At 35.7% G+C, this 27434-nt stretch overlaps 1 protein-coding gene across 2 annotated transcripts in view; it reads left to right on the top strand.

Moving 5' to 3' along the window:
• Window positions 1-27434, top strand: part of GABRA1 (gamma-aminobutyric acid type A receptor subunit alpha1) — a 53713-nt gene that overhangs the window by 1958 nt on the left and 24321 nt on the right. For both annotated transcript variants that reach the window (XM_084884122.1, XM_084884123.1), the window contains exons 2-5: window positions 875-965; window positions 4596-4711; window positions 17144-17211; window positions 26138-26358. In XM_084884122.1, coding sequence (XP_084740248.1) covers window positions 889-965; window positions 4596-4711; window positions 17144-17211; window positions 26138-26358 — 482 coding nt within the window. In that variant the 5' untranslated portion in view covers window positions 875-888. The remainder of the gene's footprint in view (window positions 1-874; window positions 966-4595; window positions 4712-17143; window positions 17212-26137; window positions 26359-27434) is intronic.

Genomic DNA, 27434 nt, shown 5'->3' with positions numbered 1-27434 from the left:
GAGAAAAAAGAGTTCCTTATTTATGCAAAGCAAAGCACTCCGCTTCCATCTGTTGGAGATGAAACATTTTCTAACAGCAACCTGGCAGAATACGAGAGGGCTTGTGAGATACGTGTGGGCATGTTGGTGTGCTCTGATGTGAGTGTGGTATGCGTGTGTGAGGGAGATCAGCACATGGCTTGACTGTAAAGTGTGTCCTTTAGCCTCGCCGAAGCACTAGTGAGCATATTTAACAAGGCAATCACAGGCAGAAAATACAAGCACGACTTTGACATTCAACAGTGTGTTTCCTATGTTGCTGGCTTTTTTTTTTTTTTGAGAAACATAAGTACAGTTGCTTCTGAAATCGAGGCACATTCAGAATGCAAAGATGAATTCAGTCACGAAAGCATTTTAACCTTCCCCATTCTGGTCCCCGAATATTCTCTCTCTGTGACAGACACCAACCTAAACATGTCAATGCATAGTTCAGTTGCAGGAACGCGAATCAGAAAGGTCAGATTTCTCAGATGATTAATAAAAAAAAAAAAAAAAAAAAGAAGAGAGTAATGCAAACTATATAGGAAGTATAAAACCTAGAGAGAACAAAACGACCCACAGTTTTCATGTTAAGCAATATTGTAACCTGAAAGCATTTCAACTTGTCTTCTTTTATAGGAGAAATTAAGATACTGGTATATATCTAAATGGAGAAATGGAAGGGACAGTGGAGAGTAGAAGGTCCAGGTTTCCATTGCTTCCAATGAGGTGTCATAGCCCAGTGAGGTCATTTCCTGACTTCAAAGCAGTCATCTGAACTGCCTCAGTCAGCCCTAGTGGTGATAACCTGATGTTCCTACAAGAGACATTGATCTCTACTTGTTCTACTTCTCAGCTGCACAAGCCACGATGAGGAGGAAGAGCCTGCGTCTCCCTGGCTGTCTCTGGGCCTGGACCCTCCTTCTGGGCACACTGGCTGGAGGAAGGTGGGATGCTTTATTTTACATCCGCATGAGAATTTCCGTCACTTTTCCTCTCATCCTTTCAGTGGGAAGAAAATTGCCCTTGGATGAATTCATGACTAAGGGAATTCAAAAAAACTTAACTGCAATAAGATTCCAGTTAAGCATAAGGAAGAGCAGTATGAAAAAATAACCGCCTGATTTGTATGTTAGTTAGAATACACTTATTATGCTTTTATTGAGGAATGTATTAATTCAACATTTAAGTCTTCAATTGAACTTTTTTTTTTTCACAGTCCATCTGTAACTGAACAAAACCAGACGTTTCTTATTCATAGAAAAGTTACCCCAGTTAATGTCTGCATACTATGTGAGTTGATTTTTTAACAAGAAAAATTTTAACCAGTAGTAAAATCGTAGAAAAACTTCTGACTGTATGGTAGTGAAAAGTTCAAAATAATATTTGTAATTTGAAAGTCATTAGTCTCAATAAAAGCATATACATATGTTTTGAAAACATTACTTATATAACAACTAGAGGTAAAATATGCCAAACAAGTAATTGAGAATGTCAGATAAAATTGAAATTCTTAATTTAAGCATAACTACTATGGAGACAAGTTATAAGACAAATTTAATAATATGCTTACCCATATTCAGAACGTTTGCTAATTACCCAACTGAGCATATAAAGATATTATAGTAGCAATGATATAAATAACCAAATATTTCAGATTATTCTTTATCTACTTTTATATTTCTTATGTAATTTCCTATGGCCCATAAGAAAGTCTTAGACATATTATAAAAATCTAAGACTCTTCAAAATGTAATGGAAAGTGAGCCCTTATGTGTAAGGCAGAGGGAGAGAATAGCCTGCCTGGGAAGATATAAATTTAGGAGGATTTTTAAAATTGAGAAGCTGCTTTTATTTTTGGTATTTCGTGTGGTAAATACTGACTACCAGATGAACAGGAAATGCTTTATTGCCAGATACTCTTAATCTGAGGAGTTAAATGTTCTTCCTGCTTCTGAAAAATTACATGAAGTGTTACTATTGTAATGACCTGTAGATGGAGGTAGTGCACAGTGTTTTATTATCTAGTGGTTCATATGGAGTCAAAATCAGGTACCGTAACTGACATTTCTCACCAAATTATATATTTAGTTTAGAAAACATTAAATCAGCATGAGTGTTTAATAGCAAATCAATTATATTTATCCTAGGGCTATTCTCTGACAATTACAATGGGGCAGAGTGAATTAGAAATAAAGAATACCTGTTTATAAAATCCCATTTAAAAATCAGGTTACCATTCCAATTGCAATAACAGAACCGGTTTTCTGGGAGTGTGGGGATACATATCTTTTGGCATTTGTATTCCAATGCAAAAAAAATTGGTGAATACAACATTTACAGGTTAGAATAGGGGAGGAAATTTTTCCTGAATGTGAGATAAGCTGTTAAAAAAAAGAAAAAAAGAAAAGGAATACAGGTAAAAGTAATAGATAACTAACTCCATATTCTAAGAATCATGGTAACAATCTAATTGTGCCCTGTCATGTCACCCATCTCATCTTTCCCCCTTCTCATTTTATTGCTTTCTTCCTTTAATTCCTTGATCTGGCCCTCTCACAACGTAAGGTGTGCTAACATTTCTTTCCCATTTTTATCAGGATGACCTTCTAATATCCTTGAAAGATAACATTTGACAGTTGGTTTGTGACAGAGTTTTTGTAAATAATTGCAGCCAGAAAACTATTTTTACTTTACTGCTATCATCAACTAATGAGACATGCTGAAGATACAGAGCTCATTAAAAATTTGATTTAAAAAAACTACTAAGATGTTTAATTTTACCAAAGGAGAGCAAACCCTTAATCTGCATGATATTTATGTAGAATTTAAGAGAACTAAAGATCATTTAATAGAGGAATATTCTATGCATTGACTATTGTGAGTTGCATTTAGTTATTATAATGTTATAAAATTAAAACTTACCAAAAAAAAATAGCCATTACATTTTGCTGATATAAATTTAATTAAACAATCATGTTTTTTTTTTTTTAATGATATTTTGGTTATATATCTTGCTCCTGTAAAATAAGTGGGTCCTCGTTTCATATGTTACTACTTGGTTTTTGGATTGATTAGTAATATAAAAATGCAAGATTCAAACCAAAGCATGTTAAACAGAAAATATGAAAGTGTTATTTTTGTGGAATTTGCCTCCTTTATACACTAATTCACATTGTTTTTACTCAAGGTCAGAGCTATCACTGTAATATATCAGTGGATGGACTGTGATCCATCCTAAATTAGAAGACTTCTCTCTCAAAGGATTTTGGAGGTGTCATCCTAATCATTACATAAAATATGATTCAAGGAGCATAGATAATATGATAATGTGATTGAAGTAAGAAATACACAATATTTGAATTTCAGTCACTATGTGGTTGAAATTCAAAGACTAGCAATGGTAAAGAATAATTACACCTTCAACTATAAGGATTTAAAGTATAAACAAGTACTCCAATATAGAAGAATAGGAATAAAGTTTTAGACTAAAATGTGAAGAAAACCGGGTCCTATTTCCAGCTCTGCTCACAAGTAGCTGTGTTTTCTTAAATAAAACACCAATCTTACACTACAGTTTAGTAAACCATAAATTAAGAATATTGAACCATATCTTTTTCAAGGTATTTTTTTTTACTTACAAGACCAGAAATGACAAAAAGTCATTTAATTAGAGGCTTGAATAAACAAATTATAAAACTACCTAAATAGGTTCATAAACCTTCAGATGAATGGAAACTACTCAATGATGTAAAAATGTATTTATACTAAGTAACACGTTTTATCTATCTATTCTGTATTATCTTGAAAGAACATCAAAAAAGCAAAGTACAGCCCCAGCCGGTTTTTGCTCAGTGGATAGAGCATCCACCTGCAGACAAAAAGGTCCAAGGTTTGATTTGAGTTTGATTCAGGTCAAGGACACATACCTCAGTTGCAGGCTCCTCCTGGGCCCAGGCCCTGGCTGGGGTGAGTGCAAGGGGCAACCAATTGATGTGTCTTTCCCTCTCTCTTCCACTCACTCTGAAAATCAATGGAAAAATATCCTCCGGTGAGGATAAAAAAGCGAAAGAACAAAAGCAAAACACACAAGTATGTACATGAAGTAGATAAAGAAAGGGATGTTAGGAGGGGAAGTTTAACTTATGTCCCATGTTAAATAAGTGAAATTAACATAAAACTATTAATTATCTTGGTAGTTCATAAATATTTATATTTTTATTTGGGAAGAAATCTCCCAACATTTCTCTCACAATATGCATTAGCCTTGTTTGCCATGAAAAAACAAAAACAAAAACAAACATTAGAGCATTGCGTTTACGTGCTGATAACTATGAATGTAAAGAGAAGGAACTCATTTCCTGATAATTTTCCTTCCATAGTTAGAAATATTAGAATAAAGAGCTTATCACCCATGAGAACGAGTATGAGAAAATGGTAGGAATTAAAATAAGACTTGTTTTTTCACTACACCAGAAGGAATTTTCAAATTAAGATTCAATTAAGGAAAATCTGGAGAAAAGGTTTTAGTAGAAATGTTATCATTTAGTTATCACCTCCTATTCTGCTTTTTTCAGCTATGGACAATCCTCATCAACACAAGATGAACTTAAAGACAATACCACTGTCTTTACGAGGATTTTGGACCGACTTCTAGATGGTTATGACAATCGCCTAAGACCAGGATTGGGAGGTGGGTCACCTTATTGTTTTCATTTTAGAGAACAACATTAAACCCTTATTTTTAAAGCCTGGCTTTTCCTCTAAATGGTAACATAATAAAAATGGCATTATGTAGTTAAATGACTAACTCTATTTTTAATAGATTGCTCAATGTTGAATTTACCAGGGTAGTTCCATGTACAAATGCATATGTAATAAAAGGCAGATACAGACTTATAATAACATTAAAGATATGTTACTTTTACTAGACAAGGAAGAAATGGGGTTAATATTCTTCCTTCCAGCCTACAGAGTTCAGCTACTTCATTCAGCATTGCTGTGCCTGCACTGAATTCAAGTAGAATATCTCTGAATCCATTGCTCTAAACATTACTTTTGGAATATTACTCATTGATCCACTATTTTGCATTAGATTAACACCGCCTCTGAAATAAAAGGTGAATTAGATAGATGGTGGCGATTTTTATAAACCACGCATTCAAAACTTAAACCCTTATTTTCTGAAGTATAAGTGTGTTTTTCTTTGTATCGGTATTGCTATTTGGTTATATTAATAACTTTTTATTATACTCGATTGAATTTAATTGCTTATACAAATAAAATTTTGCTTAGGACAAAGATACTTAATAACACCATATTTATAACAATAAAAGTAAAAGCATTAGACATTACACACTTACTTGACTAACCCTTGAATAAGATAATCAACCAATCTTTTTTAGTTAAACAAAGACTAATGAAGCCAAAACAAAATATTGATCTCAGAGTAAAACAAGTGAAACAAAGAAATAAATTAACATCCAAAGTCCCACAAGAAACCAAGGTTAGAATCTAGGATTCCCAACTATTACTGATGGTGTACCTTCTCCAAAGAATTTATAGAAACTATTTAATAACAATATTAAAATTAAAATTAAATAGAAATATGAAGAAAGTTACCTCTTCTTCATTTAGATAGTAAAGGTATGTAAACAATAAGAAGCTTAAGAATTCAAAACTGAATGGCAGCATGGATTTAGACTTAATTTTTAAAATACTTTGGTTCATGTCATCAGCTGAATATGGATCATGGGTCTATTTTGACGCTACCAAATGCCATTAATGCCTCAAGGGTGGAGGGAAACTGCTTTGTGAAAGACACAAGTCAAAAATGTCACAGATTTTACCAGGGATCCTTTCTTACCAATTCCAAACATTCATTCTAGAACTTGCTATTCAAATTCCTTGAGGTTTGTATTCCACTGAGTTTTCCTTTACTATGTTTTTAGAAAAAAATCTTATGGAACAAAATGTACGGGTCACAAAATGGAGCGTATAGTGGTGTGTGCGATGTATTAATGTAACGTCTGTGGGTATGTATCTAAGCGTCTGAATTGGTTTCAGGACAACTATTTCCTGATTCATCAAATTTAAAATAACTTAGAAAGACTGCAGGTAGGGAAGGAAAATATGAAAAGCAGAAACACTCAGGATAATAACATAACTTTTAAAAAGCAAGACTTTTTAACTTGCTGATGGGCATGCATCTAATTTCTTTACCGATTCTTCTTCCGGTTCTATGATTTCAATCCTTACAAAATCAGCAGAATATTTAAAAGACATGTAGAAAACCAGGTCTTTATTCTAGTTTAAGAAATCCCATTAATAATTTTACACGTGAATGAGTATTCTTCCTAAGCTCTGTGCAAAGTATTCAGCTTGTTAAAGAATTTTACACACACACACACACACTCACATACCCTTTCTGTTAGAAAAAACAACAATATTAATTCATAAAGCAACAATACTATTTTGATAGAATTTATTTTTATTATCTATTAATCCCCTCAAATAAAACAAAAGCAGATCCAGAGACAGAGAAGCATTGATCAGACCATCAAACCTCAGAGGGAAGGTAGGGTAAGGTGCGGATAAGGAGGAGAGATCAACCAAATGACTTGTATGATTGCATATAAGCTTAACCAATGAACACAGACACTAGGGGGGTAGGGCATGAATTGGAGTGGGGTGAGGGGGTCATTGTGGGGATAAGGATATATATGTAATAGCTTAATCAATAAAGAAAAAAATAAAGAAGAGAAATAGGTAGTTGACTATGGTTAAGGTATATTCTACTTAATTGAAATGAATAAAATTTACTGTTGTAATAGCAAATTCAAGGACTCAGAAAAATTGAAAAGAATAATGTCATTTCATCTTTGTTAAAGATAATTTTTCTGATATTTATGATTCCTTAAAAGTGATTTTGAGGATATAATAAACATTAAAATATTAAAAATCTCAAATATTTTCCTCTATTTCTATTTTATGTATCATCCTATAAGGTATTGAAATTCAATCTAATGGGTATGAGACTTTGGAAAAAACTTCAATAATAATGACTAACTTAATTTTTATAATTTTTGGAGTTTAATTTTTGGCCTTAAAGGATATAATGGTAAATGTTTATTACAAAAATCTTCAGAGTCATTAAAAATTTAAAGTACATTTTGAGAATGTCTGTATTTTGAAAACTACTCTTCATAGTATTAAATACAGATCATAGATTTTTTTTAAAAAACAACATAATCAGCTACAGAATTAGAGAAGAATATCTAGATGCCATAAACTGAAAGGATCTAAAATATATTTATCTGTAAAATTATTTAATTTCATTTCTTTACCATCGATTTCTGGTAGGTTATGTATTCCAGTAGATTTCCATTATAAAAATGGACCATTCAAAATATTATTTATGTGGGGAAAAAGGTGACATAATTAATACTTTTAACAATAAATACTTATTTTAAATATCCATTTGCTTTCAGATAAAATATGTAGAGGAAATATTTGAGACTGTCAATGACTTATAAGGGAGTAAAAGACTCCTCTTAGCAGGTTTATTATCACAGCTGGGATAATCTACTCTTGCAAGGAAAAGGGGCTCACTCTCTTCATTATTATGGCAAAAGTCTGGTTTTATAAAAATAACAGCACATTGTGCAGAAGGCAGGGATATTTTGTTCCGAATGCCCTCAGAAAATATAAAAAAATGTGACAAGCTGAGACTTGAGACTAATGTAAAAAACTCTGTGTGTGCAAATTCATTATGACCTGTTTTTTTCACCCAGAAACACGCACTGCATCAGAAGGTTTAGCATTACTGTGTGGAGATATGCCCACTGTCCAATAACTAAGAAACAAAATAGTTAACTTGGTGCATCCAGATGACAGAAATCAGTCTGCAGATATTATAACACTACTTAACAAGACTACCATTTCAAGACCAAGAGCAATACTGAGAAATTAAAATAAAAGAATAACATATAAATAAGATATACTGGAAGGGGCTTTGCATTTGGGATAAAAGATAAAAAAGAATAGGATGTGTGGAATTCTAATGATTTCATATACTCTATTTAGGAACACAAAGAGAAAAATAAGTTGACTTTGTTCATATTTTAAGTAGTAAATAAATGAAGAAACCTTTAAGTGAACCTGAATCGAAATACAATCAGTAGCCAGAAAATACAAATTAAAATTGTCAGTAATCGTGGAATTTGTTCTCATTTAAAATTCCTGTCTTTGAGGGGAAGATGTGGAGGTCTGCTTCCCTCTTGCAACTAGGGCCTGAAGAATGTTTTCGAAAGGATCTTGACCTTCTGTACTGACCTAAACCATGGGCAGTATAGAAGAATACAATGGTTGGGAAAGGGTGAAGGCAAAAGCCAGAAAGAATGGTGAGACAGGAAAGTACAGGTAAGAGAAGAAAGGAGAGCAAAAAAGGATATTGGAAATAAGGAGAGAGTAGAGAGAGAAGTGAGGGGGGACTGAAGGGGGTGAGGGGAGCAACATGAAAACACGATAAAGGAGAAGGATCAGCGTTATGAGGAGTTCCTGGATGAGTCAGGATTCCTCTGTTCATTTCAAATCAGGACCAAACTACACACTTTTCTGATATTCATTTTCCCAAGTTTCTCCTTATTAACTGTGATTATAATAAACCAAAGAAACCTGAATTCTCCGAATTCTCTCCAACTTTCTAAAAAAAAAAATTAAATAATGCTCCCTTTGAATTGTACTCATCTGGTTGCAGTTCAGCCACCATCAGAGTGGCCTCCTGCACTCTGGTAAAGGGGTTGCAGAAAGAACCCATAACATAGATCCAAACTTTAATTCAGTAGAAAAGATGTTTGTATTTTTAATGACAAACAATGCCTTTCAGTGATACTTTTACCTTCCTGTATGCCCCACCATATACACAGGTGACACTTTATTGATGATATGACAAAATCCCAGGGTGAGCCAGGTTACTGACATCCAGTTTAGTGTCTGGGGCTTGCCACTAGGCTGAGGGTTGACCTTCCTCCTGTTCACAGTTTCATTTTCACACAAAAGACCTTGGCTTCGATAAACAATTTTATCGCACTCCTTAGAAAACAGATTAGGGCAAAAGCCATTTTTTAAAATGGAACTTAACCAAGGATAGAGCCAAAGAAGTGAGATCTTGGTTGAGTCAATGTTAAAGGAACTGCAGAACTTTTAACCTCCTCCCTCCCTACTAATGGCATTTCCTAAAAATAGTGTTATAATTTCTAAATACTCCCTTGCCTTAAGTTTAACCTCAATAAATAATGTATAGGATGATGGAATCTCAAAGATTTCATCATCAAATCATATAGGTAAGAAGGCAAAGAAAAGAGATGCACCATCAGGTGACAAACCCAGATGGATGGGAGTAGATAGAAGTGAACTGGTAGGCAGGAATATAGGTAGAAGAATGGGCTTTATTTCTCCCTACTTAACAGATATCCAGTTAATATTTTCTTCTTTTTCCTGTGTCATAGATTTTAGGTTTTGCTTTGTTTTATATTTTACTTAATTGGAGGTACCAGTTAGATAAGTAGTGGCAAACAGACTATAACTAGAGTTTTCTCTTAAGGTATATTAGTACTAACATGTTATTTAACAAACAATCTTTGCCTCAAAGCAGACTTTCTCCTTATTTATATAATGTCACTAATTTTGGATTTATTTATGTCTGTATAAGACCTTTCAGACTTCTTTTAGCCCAATTATTATAAGAGACTTCTGCTTTAAGATTTAAACATCTCCGACTCCGTAAATTGACTGGGCTGGATATGCGTGCAGCTGGCCAGGTGGCACTGGGTCCTTGGGGAATTAGGATGGGATCTTGGCTTATATATGTGTCTTTATGTCAAAATATGTGAAGTTGGAAAACTAAATGCTCTGTGAAAAAATTGGATTAACTTCAATTTGAAATTGTTTGCAACTTCCTGAAATTTAGATTACGAAGGCATAGAGAAAGCAGTATAGGTTAATACGTTATAAAAAAAATTCAGCCCTGTTCTAGCTCAAGATTATAAGATATCTGATATTCATGCAGTCTTTTATTATTTTTCCCACCCTGTGTGATGTTGAGATTATAGGCAATCATTTTATTCATGTTTAATTAAAATTAAAACACATGTTTTATATTTATATGAAAAAGCTAGAATTCTAAAAGGTTAGAAGACAAAATATATTTCTGTCACAATGGAATAGTTTTTGATAAAATAAAATAAAAAGATTCTGAAACACTGACAATACCAAAAACAAATTTTAATAACTTAGATTTATCCAATTTTTCTTATTGTTATTCTTATATATTTACTGTCCCAGATAGTGGCTTTGAGTGTTATCTGCTGAAATTCTATTCCTGAATTCTTCGATTTGAATTTGCTGTAGTTTTATCTGGTGCTTTCAATGCAAGGTGTGTTGCAGATGCTCAGACTTTGGCATAATGCAATCTATTTCCACAGAAATCGTATATCTAGACATCCCATAATTCAGTTGAATTTCATTGAAAAGGCAGTTATCAAAACCCAAGCGGGACTGTTAAAATGAGCAGAGAGCACCTCTTAGCCTTTGCTGGCTGACATCGCCAGTCATCTCGTGAAGCCAGCCCGCCTAATGAATCCAACCAAATACCCAAAGGGATGTGCCAGCATGTTTTGGAACTTTCTACTCTCATCTTTTCCTGGTGTGTAGAAACTGTCTACCAGTGCAGAGCCAAGAATTTCCTAAGATAATATGTAGCCACCGAGGTTATGCTCTCCCTGTAAAGGCCAGATGACTAGTACAAGGATGCACTTGATTTTTTGTGCAGTTCTTCTTACCTTTCATTTAGTTTTCACTTCCCATATCCTTTCTAGAAACAATGTTGATTTTAAAAAATAAATATTTTCTATAGATGATTGACTTTTACAGATACAATCTGAATTCTTTATTTGAAAAATAATGTAGGAGTGCAAAAGAGATGACAATTTCATTATTAATCATCAGGAATGCTGCCACTTCAGAAAACATCAGAGGACAAAGTCCTAGGTGGACACTGCCTCCCTCCAAGATTATTGTATTATTATTTGCATATAATTAAAATGGGGGGGGAAAAAGAAGTATCTTACCGCAAAGTGACTGCAGGTTACACAATCAAGACCTAACATAGAGGGGGAGAAACCCACTCCTCCAACACAGGTAACCATACTTTTTTTCTAACGGTCAGCCCTCTCTCTAGAGAAACTGCCTATAATGTAAGGGGAAAAGGAGGACATTTCTAAGCGGAAATGAGATCAATGTCTGCCACAGTAGAATTTACTTTTGTTCCCCCAACCCTGGGAGTTGCTTGTATCACCCTAGTTCTTGAAATGCAAAGGCAACAAAGGAGCAGGAACTATTTAGACACCTTGAAGTGGGAGTCTCCACCCGCTCTGCATCTTTAGCAGCTAAGCACGTACACAATTAAGTAGCACTACATTCCAACTAGGGAAAGCTGCCAACTAGTCTAACACATTAAGGGATGAAAATGAAGGATGTTCCAGAAAGATTGGCGGGGAGCAGAAACATTGCCCAATCCAGCAGCGTACATTGGTGTTTATGTAGGGAGTCCAGGATATTTTCAATTTCCAAACAGGACCATTACAAAGTAAAACTTAAAAGATACACTTTATTCTGATGACTAATGTGAGTCCAGTTAGTCTCCATATAGTGACTACAAAGAAGCTTAGAGAAGGCAGTAGACCTCCTTCGTAAGGTACAAGTCCTTGGAACTTGGCATAGTGAATACTCTGAGTGCTGCAGTAGACTGCATTTCTAGTAAAACTATGGCCAGGGCCTTAGTAAATAAGTTGTAATAGGCATTCTATATAATAAAAGCTTAATGTGCAAATTATCCCCTTGTCCCAGAGTTTGACCACGGGGGGCGGGGGGGGGGGGAGCCCTAGCTCACCAACCATCTGTTCCCCTCCTCCCCTGGCTGGCCCTGCCCCCGACTGGCCACCCCTACTCTGATCAGGAGCAGAGCCAGCCAGTCAACCTCCTGTGACCCCTCCTCCAGCCGGCCCAGATTGAGGTGGTCCAGCTAGACCCCAGCTGTGCACAAATTTGTGCACTGAGCCTCTAGTTTCTAATAAAATACCACCTATAATTTTTCACTATTGATTGCCTCCCTAACCTCCTTTTGAAGATTCTTGCAATGCATTATTCACACAGTATTAGCCATCTTTTTAAACTGCAACTGACATAATTTCACTTCATTACCCAAAGGCTTCTTTTTGCATTAGAGTAAAGGTCAACTGCTTAGTGAAATGCACAAAGATCTCTAGGTGTGGGCCTACTTGCCACTAGAGTGTCATCTTATATCATGATCATCAGCAACACCAGGCTCTGGACATATTAACCTTTGTTTTATTTTGTTTTGTTTAGAGCTAGAGGAAGGGAGAAGGGGACAGGGAGAGAGAAACATGGAGAAAAATGTCAACCAGTTGCCTCCCCCATATACCTAAGTTTAGGATCAAACCTGCAATATGGGTATGTGCCCTGACCTGGAATCAAACCAGAATCCCTTAGGTGCATGGAACTATGCTCAACCCACTGCATACACCAGTGAGGGCAAACTTTCTATTTCCTAAACATAACACACTTACTTCGAATCTTGTTCTTTCCTCTCCTTGAAACGTCCTTCCCTGGATCTGCCTCTCCCTGATGTTCTCTCATCTTTCAAGTTGTTTACAGTCATCTCTTCAAAAGACATTCAGAGAATTCCCAGTAATCTGAAATTTATTAGGATAATTTGCGTATTTGTGTGTGTGTGTGTGTGTGTGTATATATGTGTATATATATATATATATATATATATATATATATATATATATAATACCTATTTTCTAATCTGTTTCTAATCTATCTAAAACATATTTTCTCAAAGACTCTGAGATATGCTACATAAGAACAAGAACATTTGCACTTTTGCTCACCAACATGTTACTGTTACCTGCCTAACACAGAAAATGCTACACACACATTTGCTGACAAATTTAATATACCCAACAAATTCATCTCAAAGTGTTTTTGGCATCGAAATCTTATTTAACCCTCATACCAATGCAATGCAGTCAGCTGTGCAGGTATTTCTTGAGACGAGAATTTCATTATTAATAGTCACGGATGATCAGAGGGATTAAAGGATAGTGCCTAAAATCATGCAGCTTGTTCTCCAGGAAAATCGCAGTTAAAATCTGAGTCTTTTGACTCAGAATCTCCACTGTGCTTACTGCTTACTGTAGTCCACTGCTTTTCTCATTTTTGCCTCAAGCACTAATCATCTTTTTGAATTATCACTGCAAAACATCTGTTATTTCAATACTTATCAGCAGGTTATCAACATTGTAAGACATCCCAAGTAAGAACAGAGCTACCGTGGTCCAGCAGTTAGAGTATATAATATAGTGTGTATATATGTATACATATATGTGTGCATTTGTATGTAGGTATATATGTTTTATACATAAATGTATCTTTGTAGTTTGACTTGTTAAAAGACTTATTTGAATTGATTTATTTATCAACAAAATCTTCATTTACATTGATGAACTACTTAAAGATATTCGCCAATCATTGTAAGAAGAGCAATCATCATCATCAACATAATTCTGTTTTACATGACTCTATTCCATGTTACTCCCTTGGAAACTGGAACATGTGTATGCATTTAAATAATTTTGTTGTTATTTTTTACATTGGACAGTGAAAGATTATGAAGAAAATATTTGATTGAAAAAATATGCTGATTAATCTGTTCTTTCAACATGTCTTCCAAACAAGTTATTTTAAATGATGTTCATTTTCAGACTATTTTCTAGTTACATAAAGGGATTCATTTATGTTTAACTTTGGCTAGGTGTATAAACATTCTAGATGACCTTCATAAGAAGTTCCTGACTCATGTTGCATGCTCTTTTTTTTTTTTTTAATATATTTTATTGATGTTTTACAGAGAGGAAGAGAAAGGGATAGAGAGTTAGAAACATCGATGAGAGAGAATCATCGATCAGCTGCCTCTTGCACACCCCCTACTGGGGATGTGCCCGCAACTAAGGCACATGCCCTTGACCGGAATCGAACCCGGGACCTTTCAGTCCATAGGCCGACGCTCTATCCATTGAGCCAAACCGGTTTCGGCTCATGTTGCATGCTCTTAACTAGAGTATTTGGAAGGATAAAAATTTATTGTCTTTTCCTCATGTAATCCAGAGAAAGGCTTTGAGTATTTCTAATAACACTTTAGATTTAGAATCTAGCACTAAGTCGATAAAGCCTGGTATTTGAGCAGATTATTTAGATCCTAATGTTCTAGTATTCCTTAAATAATAAATAATTTACATAGATAGATCCCCTCCTCCCACCCCATGGCAATTTCAACCTGAAGGGGAGAGGAAGACATGACTAAATTTTCCCAGATTTGGGGAAAAGAATATTCCTCAACCATTCCCTTAAGTCTCAAAGAGTATGCATATGAGCACATCTTCCATTGAAGCCTGTTCCTGAACCTGAAGAGGTCTTCATTTCTTTGTCACAAAAGCAAGATAACCACTAATTACAATTTGGCTGAAGTTCATTCACACCAATCCTCTGGCTATCTTAAAACTTTGCACTACAGATTTCTCTGCCTTAAAGAAGAATCACTTCAGGAGCCACTTAGGGACTTCCTGGTGAGCTACAGAGAGAGACATACTTGTGGTCAAAGGTGTCAATCCTTTGTTTACCAACACTGAACTCAACTCAGTGAGAATGCAATTTGAGGATAATCATTAAGTACTATATTTTAATAGAAAATATATAAGGAAATACATCAAGATATTAATAGTGGATTTATGTGGATGGTGGTTCTCCATGATACTACATGGTGAAAAGATAATTTCAGCAACTCATGAGCTGAGGCTCTTGGTCAGGTATCTGCCTTGCAATAGTACAGTAGTGAGTTTTGGGAAACTTTGGAGGGAGATGGCTGGTAGAAAATAAAAAGAAATACTGGAATATGATGAAATGGTATGGTAAATACACTTAGGGAAAAGAATAGATAAAGTAAAAGACTTTAAAATGTGGCAATAGCCATTGATGTAACCTGTATTCCATTTATGCATAATTCCTACATGCACAGTAACAATTATGTCTGGCAATAAACGTATGCAAACTTAACCATGTTTTATGTTCTATTTGAATGATATGGTGCTATTTACAAAGAGGCTTCTGGGCCTTTATAATTTGTCACTTATGTAGTATAGTAGGCTACTAGAAAGCTAGAAACATCAGAGGGAAACAGCACATATATTTGTCAAATGAATATCTCATGGCTTAAGAGCATTTTATCATGCTAGATAAAACAGATTGGCTGCTCCCAAAACATCTGGTAAGCTAATTTTTGTAAAGCCAGCTACCGTGGGGAAATACCTTACAGAGCAGAAATGTTACTCTCCCTGTACGCATGATGTAGGCAATCGTGATAAAGGAGTCCAGGAGAGCTGCCCCATGCCACCCAGCACTTCCCAGTGCAGACAGGCATTCATATATTTCTCAAATTATCATGCATTTAATGGCAGATCCCTGCTACAAACATAGAAGTGAATGTAATTTTAATGCCATAAATGGTCACTAAGATTTTTAAGATGTATACCATAAATCTCATAGTTTATAATCTGGAGAGAACCTAAACTCAACCTTGGAAAGGAATGACTGCTGGAAGGGGCTTACAAGCATGGGAACCCACACAAGTGGCAAATTGTTAATATAGCTGAGACTTATTGCTGACAGCTGTTCTTTCCTCTGAATCTGCACAGTTGGTGCAGAATATTAAAACTGAAGTCCCAAGTGAGTCTTAAAAACTCAACTCTATTTTTTGTCTCAGTCCATATCCTCCATTTTGAAATTTTAAAAAGGTAAACCCAGATAATTCTTATGTCAACCGTCTCTTTATGCATTTTGGAACAAACAAAATTGTTTGCAAAAACAAAGAAACAAAAAGAAGCCAAAAATATTGTATTGGTTATTGAAGGGGCTATCTCCATCTTCAAATGATTTTATATTGTGAGGTACACATTATGTGTATTGGATAACATGACTTCTTTGAGAGAAATTTGCTCAGAGAGTATTGACTGTGTACAAGTGAATTGCTGAGGGATAAAATTGATATTCAAAAATTTATTATCACATATATTGGATCACCATTTTAATGTCCTATGCCAGAGATACATGTCCCAATAAATAAAATAAATTGCTTAATATACTGAGGTGTTATTTCTCAGAGCTAAAGCTGGAAATTACAAAGTCATCTGTTTTTCATTCTCACCTCTCAACAAATTGTTTCCTTTTATGAAAGAAACATTTTGCTATTTATTGCGCAAGTGAATGTCTTTCCTTAAAAAATGTCTGTGTTGAGTTGATAGAAAACCATAATAAATATGTTTTATTGGTTGATATATATGCCTCAGAGACCACTACAATAAAATCATATTGAACTTGGAATTGAATCTATTAAATGAACTTTTCTGTGCCATAATATGTTCTTCTTATCCTCAAAATTGAAGATATTTATATAAGTTGTCAGGTTTTTCCAGGGAGTAATTTGGGTAATTCAGTTATGATTTAGTGGCAGAAAGCAATAATTTATAAAGCGTACCCTTGAGTCTATAAAGAGTTAATAAAGCTTGCTACCACACAGTATATACTTACCAAGAGTAGCTAAAAACATAACGGATCTGGCAAGTTGTGTAAGAATATAAATGCTTAAACCATAGCCATATGCTAACACCTTTTTATTGCAAAGTGAAATGGCCTTGTATCATTTAGGAAAGTGTGTCCATTCTTGAAGAATTCATTAAGCAGTAGCTGACTTCTTCATAAAGTTTCCACCTCCCAAAGTAGCATATTTAGGCTCTGTTCTCCATGAAAAATATTAACTGTGAAATTTCATGTGTAAGCAGTAAATTATCAGGACTGCACAGTGGACCAATTTTAGAAATAGCTAATCAAAGCCAATAAATTTCCCATTTGGGTGTAAATGTGTAGCAGTGAGATCTAATAAGGGCTGTTGATAGACATTCACTGTCCCAATTTTCTGCTTCATCAGAGCGCGTAACTGAAGTGAAGACTGACATCTTCGTCACCAGTTTCGGACCTGTTTCGGACCATGATATGGTGAGTGACACTGCATTTTTTTTTTTGCTCTCTTGGGGTGTTTTCTAAATTTACTTTGAACAATAAATAAATACTAAGTATTTAGGGAACAACTTGAAATAACTTGACTATAGCTTTGTGCCTATGTGCATAATATATAATATAAAATGTATACGTAATATTTATATAATAGAAAATACCCATTTACTTCTCTGGCCAAGACTATTTATGGTTATCAATCACTACAACTTTCTTTATTTCCATCCCTGAAGTGACAGCTTTGCCTTGGTTTATGTTCTGTTATCCAAATAGTGTGAGTGTAAGTTATCTTCCATTTCAGTTAGGAGGATTCTAGGTTTCTGAGTAGCCAGCGATATTATAGAATAGCCATAAATATTTCCGTTACTGAATTTTTTTGGCTGCAAAGGGGAAATGAATATAAAATCTTAATGCATATTTGACCAGCATTAGAAAGATAAATAGTTAAAATATACTAGTAAGAAGTATTCCATTTCATTACAAAAAGGCATTCATTAAATTGTTATCAGGAGTGTGAATAAAATGAAAGCATACCTGTTCTTTCTTTTCCCAATCCCAATGATTAACATGCATTTCTCATCCATCTGACGGCACTGGTGCACCAGTAGAGCTCTGCAGGTATTCAATAATGTTTCCAAAGTCCTAATAGCCAACCTCCTATATAAGCAAAAAAAATAAAAATAAAAAAATCACAAGGAGGCCATGAAGATACATCATTATGAACATTTCAAAGATCTATTAATTGAATATTATTTTTGAAATGCCATATTAATGTAAAGGTCCTGATTTCATAGTAGCTCAGATGACTCAGAATAAAGGTTATAGAAAATATCAACTGAGACCAGCATTTCCCAAAGTGTGAAATTTTCAGTGCACCCACCTTGGTAGGGTAACAGCTCGGACAAGTCCTGAAATAAGGAAACTGCTTAACATCATATAACCTAGTATCTGCCAATTGTATTTATCCAAAATACTTTTCCTTCAGGGACATCTATTGACATTCTATAGTCCTAATGCCTGTGAGTCAAACAGACTCGGGCATGAAATGTACCAACTGTTACAAATTAGGGTCAGTGGAGAGTACATGCGAGACAGCAGAGTGGTGGGTAACAATACAGATTTCTGAACCAGAATGTCTGGGTTTATGAACCCAGCTCCTCCACTTATAAGGATAGTTCCTTGGGTAATATCTTTCTACCTCATTTTCTTCATGTGTAAGATGGAAGTAATAATAATAATACCTCATGGGGTTATCACAAGTGTTAAGTGAATTAATACATGAAAAATACTTAAAATTTTTGGCGTATAATAAGCACTAAACAAATGTCAGCCATTATTACTCTGGAAGAAATAGAAATAGAAAAGTTAGCCATAATTGTGGATTTATTGCTCCAGCAAAACATTTTGCCACTGTGGTTAGTCTGTAGACCGTTTATTGAAATATTGTGTGATACAATAGTTGCTATATTGATTGCTCTCTGAGGACCTATTGTGATTCTTCCAGGTGGGAACTCCGTCTTCACACCCACTATTCTCTCATGCTGCTTTTCTAATTAAGATTTCATAGATCTCAGTCATGTTTAAGGTTAAATTTAAACTCCTCTGCTTGTATTCCATACAATCCATAAATGATTTTATTAAAATGTCCTCACTTGTTCTAAATATTGACTATTTAATCATTTGTGTGACAAATACAACTTGGGGGTTAGCAGGACTGGCTCTAGGATTCAGGCTGGCTGAATGCAAATCTCCTCATTATCAAGAGCATGACCTTGGGCAAACCACTTAAACTTACAGTGGGTATGGTACTATTATTACCTATTATTATAAGATTGTCAGGATTTTAAAAAAAAGTCTTTATTGTTCAGATTGTTAGGAATTTTAAATTAGATAGCACTCAATAAATAATAATTACAATTTTGCCTCTGAACTCCTTATGTACCCTTCATGGAAATTTCCTCTATTCTAAACCCATCTAAATCCTGTATTTCCACAAAGGCCCAAATAAAGAACCAAATGCTTTATAAAAAATGTTTTAACTAATACAATATCAAAATAAATTTCCTTTTCAGCATTCTAATTACATTTACTGACTGTAAAATACAATTTAATCTCACATTGAGCATTGCTTTGTAAAGTTGTTTTTCTTATAAAATGTCTTATTTTCCTAAAATGATGCAAATATACTGAAGATACAGTTTCACATTCCTCACAGTATCAGTGCACTGCTAGCTTATCGAAAGTGTTGAATTATTACTTAATTGGAATAGGTTTAAGAGTCTATATTAGCTTTAAAAAATAAGGTCTCAAGGGACTTAATAAATATTACCATTTTCCCAGCTTGAGTTCTGAACCTTTTGAGAAATAAGACAATGAAAGGGATATGAAATATGACAAAATCACCTTTATTCTTAATAATACTATTGTAGAAGGTGGCTTTTATCTGCAGAAAAGTGGGTTTTCTGAGAGTAAACCCTTGGATTAACCAGATTAACCCACCTAGTCAACAGGCAGTGTTGGCCTCCCACTGCTAGGGTGCAGACCAGGGGTCCTCAAACTTTTTAAAGTGGGGGCCAGATCACGGTCCCTCAGAGAGCTGGAGGGCCGGACTATATGAACTACTAATTCCTACTGTAACACCTCGGCTGCACTCACTGCCCAAAAAACCTGGCGGGCCGGATCAGACTCCTCTGCGGGCCGCATGTGGCCCATGGGCTGCAGTTTGAAGACCCCTGGTGTAGACTGTCCATGTGAACCTTCTAGCAGAGAGGTGCACAGAAAACTTTGTGAGCTTTATGAAAAGCTAGCATCCAAAATGGAAAAGTCAAGAGGAAGAGGCTATTACTGGCAAGACTGATTTTTCCTTCCAAATTCACCCATCAAGTTAAATTAGTTCTCCTTCCTCCCCTCCCCAAATAGAATAGTATTAGGGAATGGAGAACATTCAATGATTTATAATGGATATGTGCTCTTCTAACTGATGGAAACATCAAGAGAAGAAGTAAAGCATTATAGACATCATTCTCAGGCAATAATAATAATAATAATAATACTATTATATAATAAAAGAATAATATGCAGATTGACCATTACTCCAACACACAAGATGGCTGCTCCCATGTGGTCAAAGATCCTGCCCACATGTATACACAAGATGGCCACCACAAGATGGCCAGCAGGGGAGGGTACTTGGTAGGGACCAGGCCTGCAAGGGAGGGCAGTCCAGTGAAACCTGGCCTGCAAGGGAGAGCAGTTGGAGGCAATCAACCCTGTAGGGGAAGGCAGTTAGGGGTGACCAGGCCGGCAAAGGAGAGAAGTTGGGGGCAAACAGGCTGGCAGGGGAGCAGTTAGACATCAATCAGGCTGGCATGGGAGTGGTTACGGGGTGATCAGGTTGGCATGCAGAAGTGGTTAGGGGCAATCAGGAAAGCAGGCAGGTGAGCAGTTGGGAGCCAGCAGTCCTGGATTGTGAGGGGGATGTCCAACTGCCCGTTTAGCCCCAATTCCACCGGGATAGGATCTAAATGTGCAGTCAGATATCCCTCAAGGGGTCCCAAATTGGAGAGGGTACATTCATGCACAGGGCCTCTAGTAATAATAATAACGATAAATGGCTATTCTTTCTCTAGCTCTTAGTATTATGCCTAACAAAGAGTAGATGCTCAATAGGCATTGTAAAGAGATATTAGGTCTAGTAATAATTAATGTCATTTTCTAATACTTTTTTAAATCGAATTTATTTAAACAATACAACAAAATTTAATCAACAATATAGTTGCCGTTGTTTTCTACTACTTGTGCCCAACGCTCAGGAAGCATTTTAATCCCTCTGGTGTAAAATTCTTGTGATTTTGATGCAAAAAATTCGGTCAATGCATTTTTGAGGCATTCTTCATTATTAAATTTTTTTCCAAGAAGAAAGTTTTGCAAAGAACGAAACAAATGGTAATCGGAAGGGGCAATATCAGAAGAATATGCAGGTTGAGGGAGAACTTCCCATTCCAACTGGCGCAGTTTTTCAGCAGTGATTCTTGCAGTATGCGGTCGTGCATTATCGTGGTGAAGAATTACGCCCTTCCGATTAATCAGTGCGGGTTCTTTTTCTCTTAAAGCTTGGGCTAACCTTTCCAATTGGGCACTATACACTGCACTTGTAATGGTTTGGTTAGATGGTAAAAGTTCATAATGAAGAATTCCTTTAAAATTCCACCAAACACACAACATCACTTTTTTCGCATGCAAGTCAGGTTTTGGCGTGGGCTGCGGAGCCTCATTTTTGTCCAACCATTGAGGCCGCCTTTTCAAATTAACATACAGCACCCATTTTTCATCTCCGGTAACAATTTGCTCTAAAAACGGCAAACGGTTTTGACAAGAGAGGAGCGAACTGCAAATTGTGACTCTTTGATTATGGTTGTTGTCGGTCAACTCATGAGGAACCCATTTTCCAAACTTTTGGACTTTGCCAAGTGCACTCAATTGATTGGAAATTGTTTTTTGTGAACAATTTAAAGTTGTCGCAAGCTCTTGTTGGGTAATTTGAGGATTTTGCACCAAAAGAGCTTGAAGAGCTTCTTGATCAAAATTGGACACACGGCCTCGACCACTCTTGTCATCTAATGAAAAATTTCCCTCGCGAAATTTCTCAAACCAACGCTGGCATTTTCTGGCGCTAACTGCATCTTGACCAAGAGCACTATAGATGTTTTTTGCAGCCTCACTTGCTTTTCTTCCTAATTGGAACTCATAAAGCATGCAGTGCCGAATATGCTCTTCATCCGCCATCTTCTTAGCCCTAGTTTTGCAACAAAAACCAAACCAAACACAAACTTTTTCAAGCAAAACTTGTTAATTGCACTTCACACGTTCTGTAGATACCACATGTTTGAAGGTTATGTCAATACAAGTCAACGCCAAGCAAGATTTTAAACGAATGTTAAAAAACGACATTAATTACTACTAGACCCGATAGTAATGAACAAAGCCCTGTGCAATCAAAATTTTTCCTCTTGAAAAATAGTTGGCATGCCTTTGAGATATTGCTTCAGATTAACTGTGATTTAAGGAACCAATGATATCTATTTTTTGGTCTTAGACCAGAGGTACACAGTAGGATTTTTAACAAACCATTAACCCCATGATTATCATGAATTACTTTCCATGCATGGCCTTTGGTCAAATAGTAGATAGGAAGAAGGGGAAGGGAGTCTATGGCCACTGATACTCCCTATTGCCTAAATATATAGAGCCAGACATCATTTGAATTGTTCTGTAATCATACTAGCCATAGGTCTGCAACTGATCTGCTAAGTGGCCAGTGGAGATGATACCTGGCCACTTTGAGAAGATTAATCATGTAAACCGTGTTAGAGTAGAATTATGCATAAGACAGAGCAGCATGATTTAGAAAATGTCAGAATTGGAAGGTAGAATGACAAAGCGATTTTTAAGACAGGAAAAGCTTCATAGTTTTTAAAGTGGGAACTAATAAAGTATCTAATTAATAATAGCCATTATGACACTCAATATTATTGGACACTTACGAAACGGTAGGCACCAGGCTAAGGGTTTTATAGACCATATCTCATCTAATCCTAATCCCCAACATTTTAGCTAAGTATTCTTATTATCCACATTTTCCAAAGGAGGCAAGTTACCCAGCTATGGAGCAACTTGACCTCAGAATGTCTGTCCCTAGTGGCTCCACAGCTCCCTAAGCATCTGACTTCAACTGGAATAGAAAACAAAATTAGGACAACTCCTTAACTTTGTTTTAAAAACCATTAATTAGCAATCAAACAGCACATTCTGAGGGCACGAGGTTCTGACAGAAATATCCAGTGGCACAGCCACAGAGCACTGCTTTCCGTAGTAAGCCAAAGCACACACAGATGGCAATAAATGGTGCAAGCAGGAACACTTCATTACAGTACTTATTTGGGAACATAAGACGTTTTGCCCAATCTTCAGAACAAGTCTTGCGTTTTTGAGGGACCTCCTCTGTTGAACAAGATAGCTTGGAGAGAATTTTCACCTGAGTGGTGGGGGTTGGGACTGTGATACCTGAACAAGTTCTTCACCACTGCTTCCTGTTTGTTCAGACAGCCTTCTATGGAGTCCTCTCTTTTGCCTCTGTCTTTACTTTGCTTGGTTATTATTACTTTCTTGTTTTCCTCAGGATTTCTCCCTAACGCCATTTCAAAGAAATAGCAATTTTTCATTCCCAGCCTCATAAAAATCCATGATAAATATATGTTCATAAAAATAATAAAGTAGGAGACATATAATAACGTCTAACATTTACTGAGAGCTTCCTAGGTTCCAGACAAACTGTTTACTTACAGTAACTAACTTATCAAAAGAGCAAGTGAAAATAAGTGCTGCTATCATCCCCATTATCAATTGGGAAACCACAGTTTAGAGAAGGTAAGAAAATGGCCTAAGGCCTTTCAGTGGGCACAGACAATTCAAGCTCTAGTTAGTAGGTTTAGAATTTATTTCTGTAACAGTTATACTATGGCTCTGCCCTCTCCTTCCTCTTGTTACAATTTCCAGAACTGTTACTGGGGGCAAGGTCATGCTCTACAAGGTGCTGCTGGCAGCCAGCTGTTGCTACCATGGCAATATTGCAGGGGCAGATCTCAGGACACGGGGGACCAAATATTTACACTCGAGTGGGCAGGAGCTGATCCTTATCAACTCCTTTTATTTTGTTTTTATTTCCACTTCTAACAGAGGAGAAATAGAAATGAAAACGTATCCAATTAATTTTGCTACCTGTGTGTGTGTGTGTGTGTGTGTGCGTGTGTGTGTGTGTGTGTGTGTGTGTAAGAGAGAGAGAGAGAGAGAGAGAGAGAGAGAGAGAGAGAGAGCAGTACAACATTTGAAAAGAGAATATCTTAAATGAACTTTGGGATTTCATTGTCTGTTATTAGCACAGGTAAGTAAAGCTGGCGGTAAACATGATATCCATGTAAATATGAGAATTTTTTCAAGACATATTTTTGAAATCACTGACTTTGGTATAGATCTTGCCAAAGACTTGATAACAGATATATTTCCAGTTTATTCTACATCAACATATATCTTCAAAAATATCCTTGGAGCAAGCAAACAAATGAACCCAGTTTTTAGATTCACGAGGAATTGGACAGTTTAGATTTCACATCCTTGGAACTTTCATTTACAAGTGGCCATTCCCGCTATTGCTGACCAGGCTAAAGTAGTCCAGTTGGACAGAGAAAAGAGTATATGTGGCTGATTACCGAGTAATGGCAATCTCCTCCTGGTCTCATACTCTGGCCTGTTGTCTAGAGAAGAGAACATGCGCAGCCCAGAGTAAATGCACCCACACCTCCCCCCTCTCCTTCCCCCCATCACTACTACTTTGTATCACTTCCCGATGGAATGAATCTGCAGGCTCCCTTGCCATTTCTCTCCTCACCAAAGAGACCATTCTATGACTACCCTATTCCTCAAAGAGTTCTTCTTACAGCATCCAAATGAAACCATTTCTCCCTCTGCTGAATTTAACAGATGCTTAAACAAATGTTTCTTGGTGAGTAAATTTCTATCTCATGCATCTTAGTGCCTTTATCTGATACTGACAGATACAGAAAGGCCCAACCATCAATCAAGGTAACTTTCTTTGTCTACAAGGATAGTTTAGCATCATGTTATACTTTTTTGTTTCAATCAGAGTTTCACACTTTGCTTAGTGCATTATAAACTACCCAATATAAAGTGATCAGTAAAGGCCCAGCAGAGCCAACTGTGCACCAAGAATGAACCTTCAGGCTTGACCCAATCTTGCTTAAAGTCTGAGAGACAGGTAGTTAAATTCATGCACAAAATGCCTAGACACAGACATTAGTTTGCAAGCTGAAAAGTTGATAAGGATGTGATTTAAAAAAACAAGAAGCAGGTTTCTGATGCATCAGAGTTAAGTAAATGTAGGGCAATGTCTTCAAGTTAACCTTCCATCTAGTTTGGAGCATGCTAAGATTAATGGAGAATCCAGTAATCTTTATTTCAAACCATTGAGTTCCAAATTTAGTGTCAGTGTAGCAAATCCTGCAAGGAAGATGGATAGTACCGTTTTCAATTTTAGGAGCTGGTAAGTCACATTGCTTGTATTCAGATCAGCGGATGCTTATCTCTGGGTATTGCCATAAGGAAAGCTGTGTTTATTCAAATAGAGTCTCTGGCTGTGAATGATGACGAGCTTCACACATTTCTCATGTGTCCTATACACACCAACACTCAAAAACACACACTCACACATGCACCCATATTCTATAGTCTTTGTTTCTTTGGAAAAGATTTAAATTATCAGCAAAACAGATTCCTTATTTTCATATTCATCTTCATTGCGTAGAGTTGAAAGTATACATACATTATCTATGATAAAAAATGTTCAACTTAGCAAAAAAAAAAGGAGATAGGATTGTTACACTCACATTGGAATCATGAATGATTTGGGATTGAGTGTGAAGTCTCCAGACACCATGAAGAACCCTCCAAAACACTATGCTTTATCTTTATCATTGGAATCATCTCATTAAAAAGTGTTCTTATATTAATAACTTCTAACATGACTTCCATTTTTATTTGCAAGATATTCTATTTCTTTAGGTGCTGGTGTAGTGGAGGAGGGTTGGGGGTGGGGTGTTATTTTCATTTATCTGAGGAGATAACCAGATCCAAGAAATATTTCAAAAAATGATTATGCCAACCAGTGATTCACCTGACATTGACATGCACAGACCACCACAAGCTTACTTCTAGAAACATCACTGAGCTCATATTTTACTTCTAAAGTTGCAAAAATTATGCATTGTCAGTGTAAGGTATTTGCATTGCAAATTAGAGCACAGTAAACTCTTTGCCATTTTCCATAATTACCCAGGAATATACCATAGATGTATTTTTCCGTCAAAGCTGGAAGGATGAAAGGTTAAAATTTAAAGGACCCATGACTGTTCTCCGGTTAAATAACCTAATGGCAAGCAAGATCTGGACTCCAGATACCTTTTTTCACAATGGAAAGAAGTCAGTGGCACACAACATGACCATGCCCAACAAGCTCCTGAGGATCACGGAGGATGGTACCTTGCTGTACACCATGAGGTATGGAGGACCAGTCCCTTTCTGTCCTTCCTTTTTTTTCTGTGGGTAGGTAATCATTAAGCTGATGGGCAATGGTAGAATATCTGGTTTCATTTTTTCCCTATTATTCAACTTCAATAATTATTATGAGAAATAAGCTAGCTAAACTATTACACAAGTATTAAGTGTTATGTAAAATGACTAGATAAAATAAAAAAGTGTTTACAATACTAGAATATATTAAGTAATTCAATGCATTTCTCCCACATCTTCTAGTGCAATATGAATAACTTCCTTTCCCTAAAATTAACTTCATACATTCCTGCATGCTAATAAGGTCTAGATCAAATTTCTAAAAGCCACCTCAAGGTGTATATATGGTAATCTTTCTAATTATAAAGAAGGGGAAAAAACAAAGGTTTAAAATTCTTAGAAGTGATAGGTTCATGTGGAAGTATACATTTTGAAGGGGGATGTGAATTTATAATATTGTTAGTTAGGTTAAGAATATAGATATTTTAAATGTTGCTTAAATTCAAGACTAGTATATATTTATGCTTTATAAACAGTCCCCACAATTTGAGATTACCAAAGATCCTAGCATCTAGATAGCAATAATATATTTATAGCTGAATGAAGGAAATATGATTCAAATAAAACTTTGAGTATTTTTAAGAAAATAGAAATGTTTAAAAATATTTACATATGTTTATGACTCATTTTTAAGAGAAATAACTATTTCATACCCAGTTGTTGTTAAAATGTTGTTTTTGTAGATCTGGCCAACACTTGGGTAATACAGACTGTATTGGAATGGAAAGACAATGAAGGCAAAATCCTAGACTTGGAGGATTCTATTTAGCATGGAAATAGAGTGATATTTTTCCTTTGGAGAGAGCTCCCAGAATTTCTAGCTTATTTTTAATATTCAAATAAATACTAAATATTCAAATAAATATTCAAATATTAAAAATGCTTCAAGAACTTCAACTAGTATAAGTATAATAGGACTTAAAAAATGAAAAAAAAATTAAAAAGAGATAAAATAGAGGATCAGATACAGGTAGACCTTTCCAGATCATCCAAGCAGGATCTAT

The sequence above is a fragment of the Pipistrellus hanaki genome, assembly GCF_964339955.1.
Source record: "Pipistrellus hanaki genome assembly, chromosome: 5".
In the NCBI taxonomy this organism is placed as follows: domain Eukaryota; kingdom Metazoa; phylum Chordata; class Mammalia; order Chiroptera; family Vespertilionidae; genus Pipistrellus; species Pipistrellus hanaki.
The sequence above is the reverse complement of the archived record's forward strand: the minus strand, read 5'-3'. Positions and strand labels throughout refer to the sequence as shown.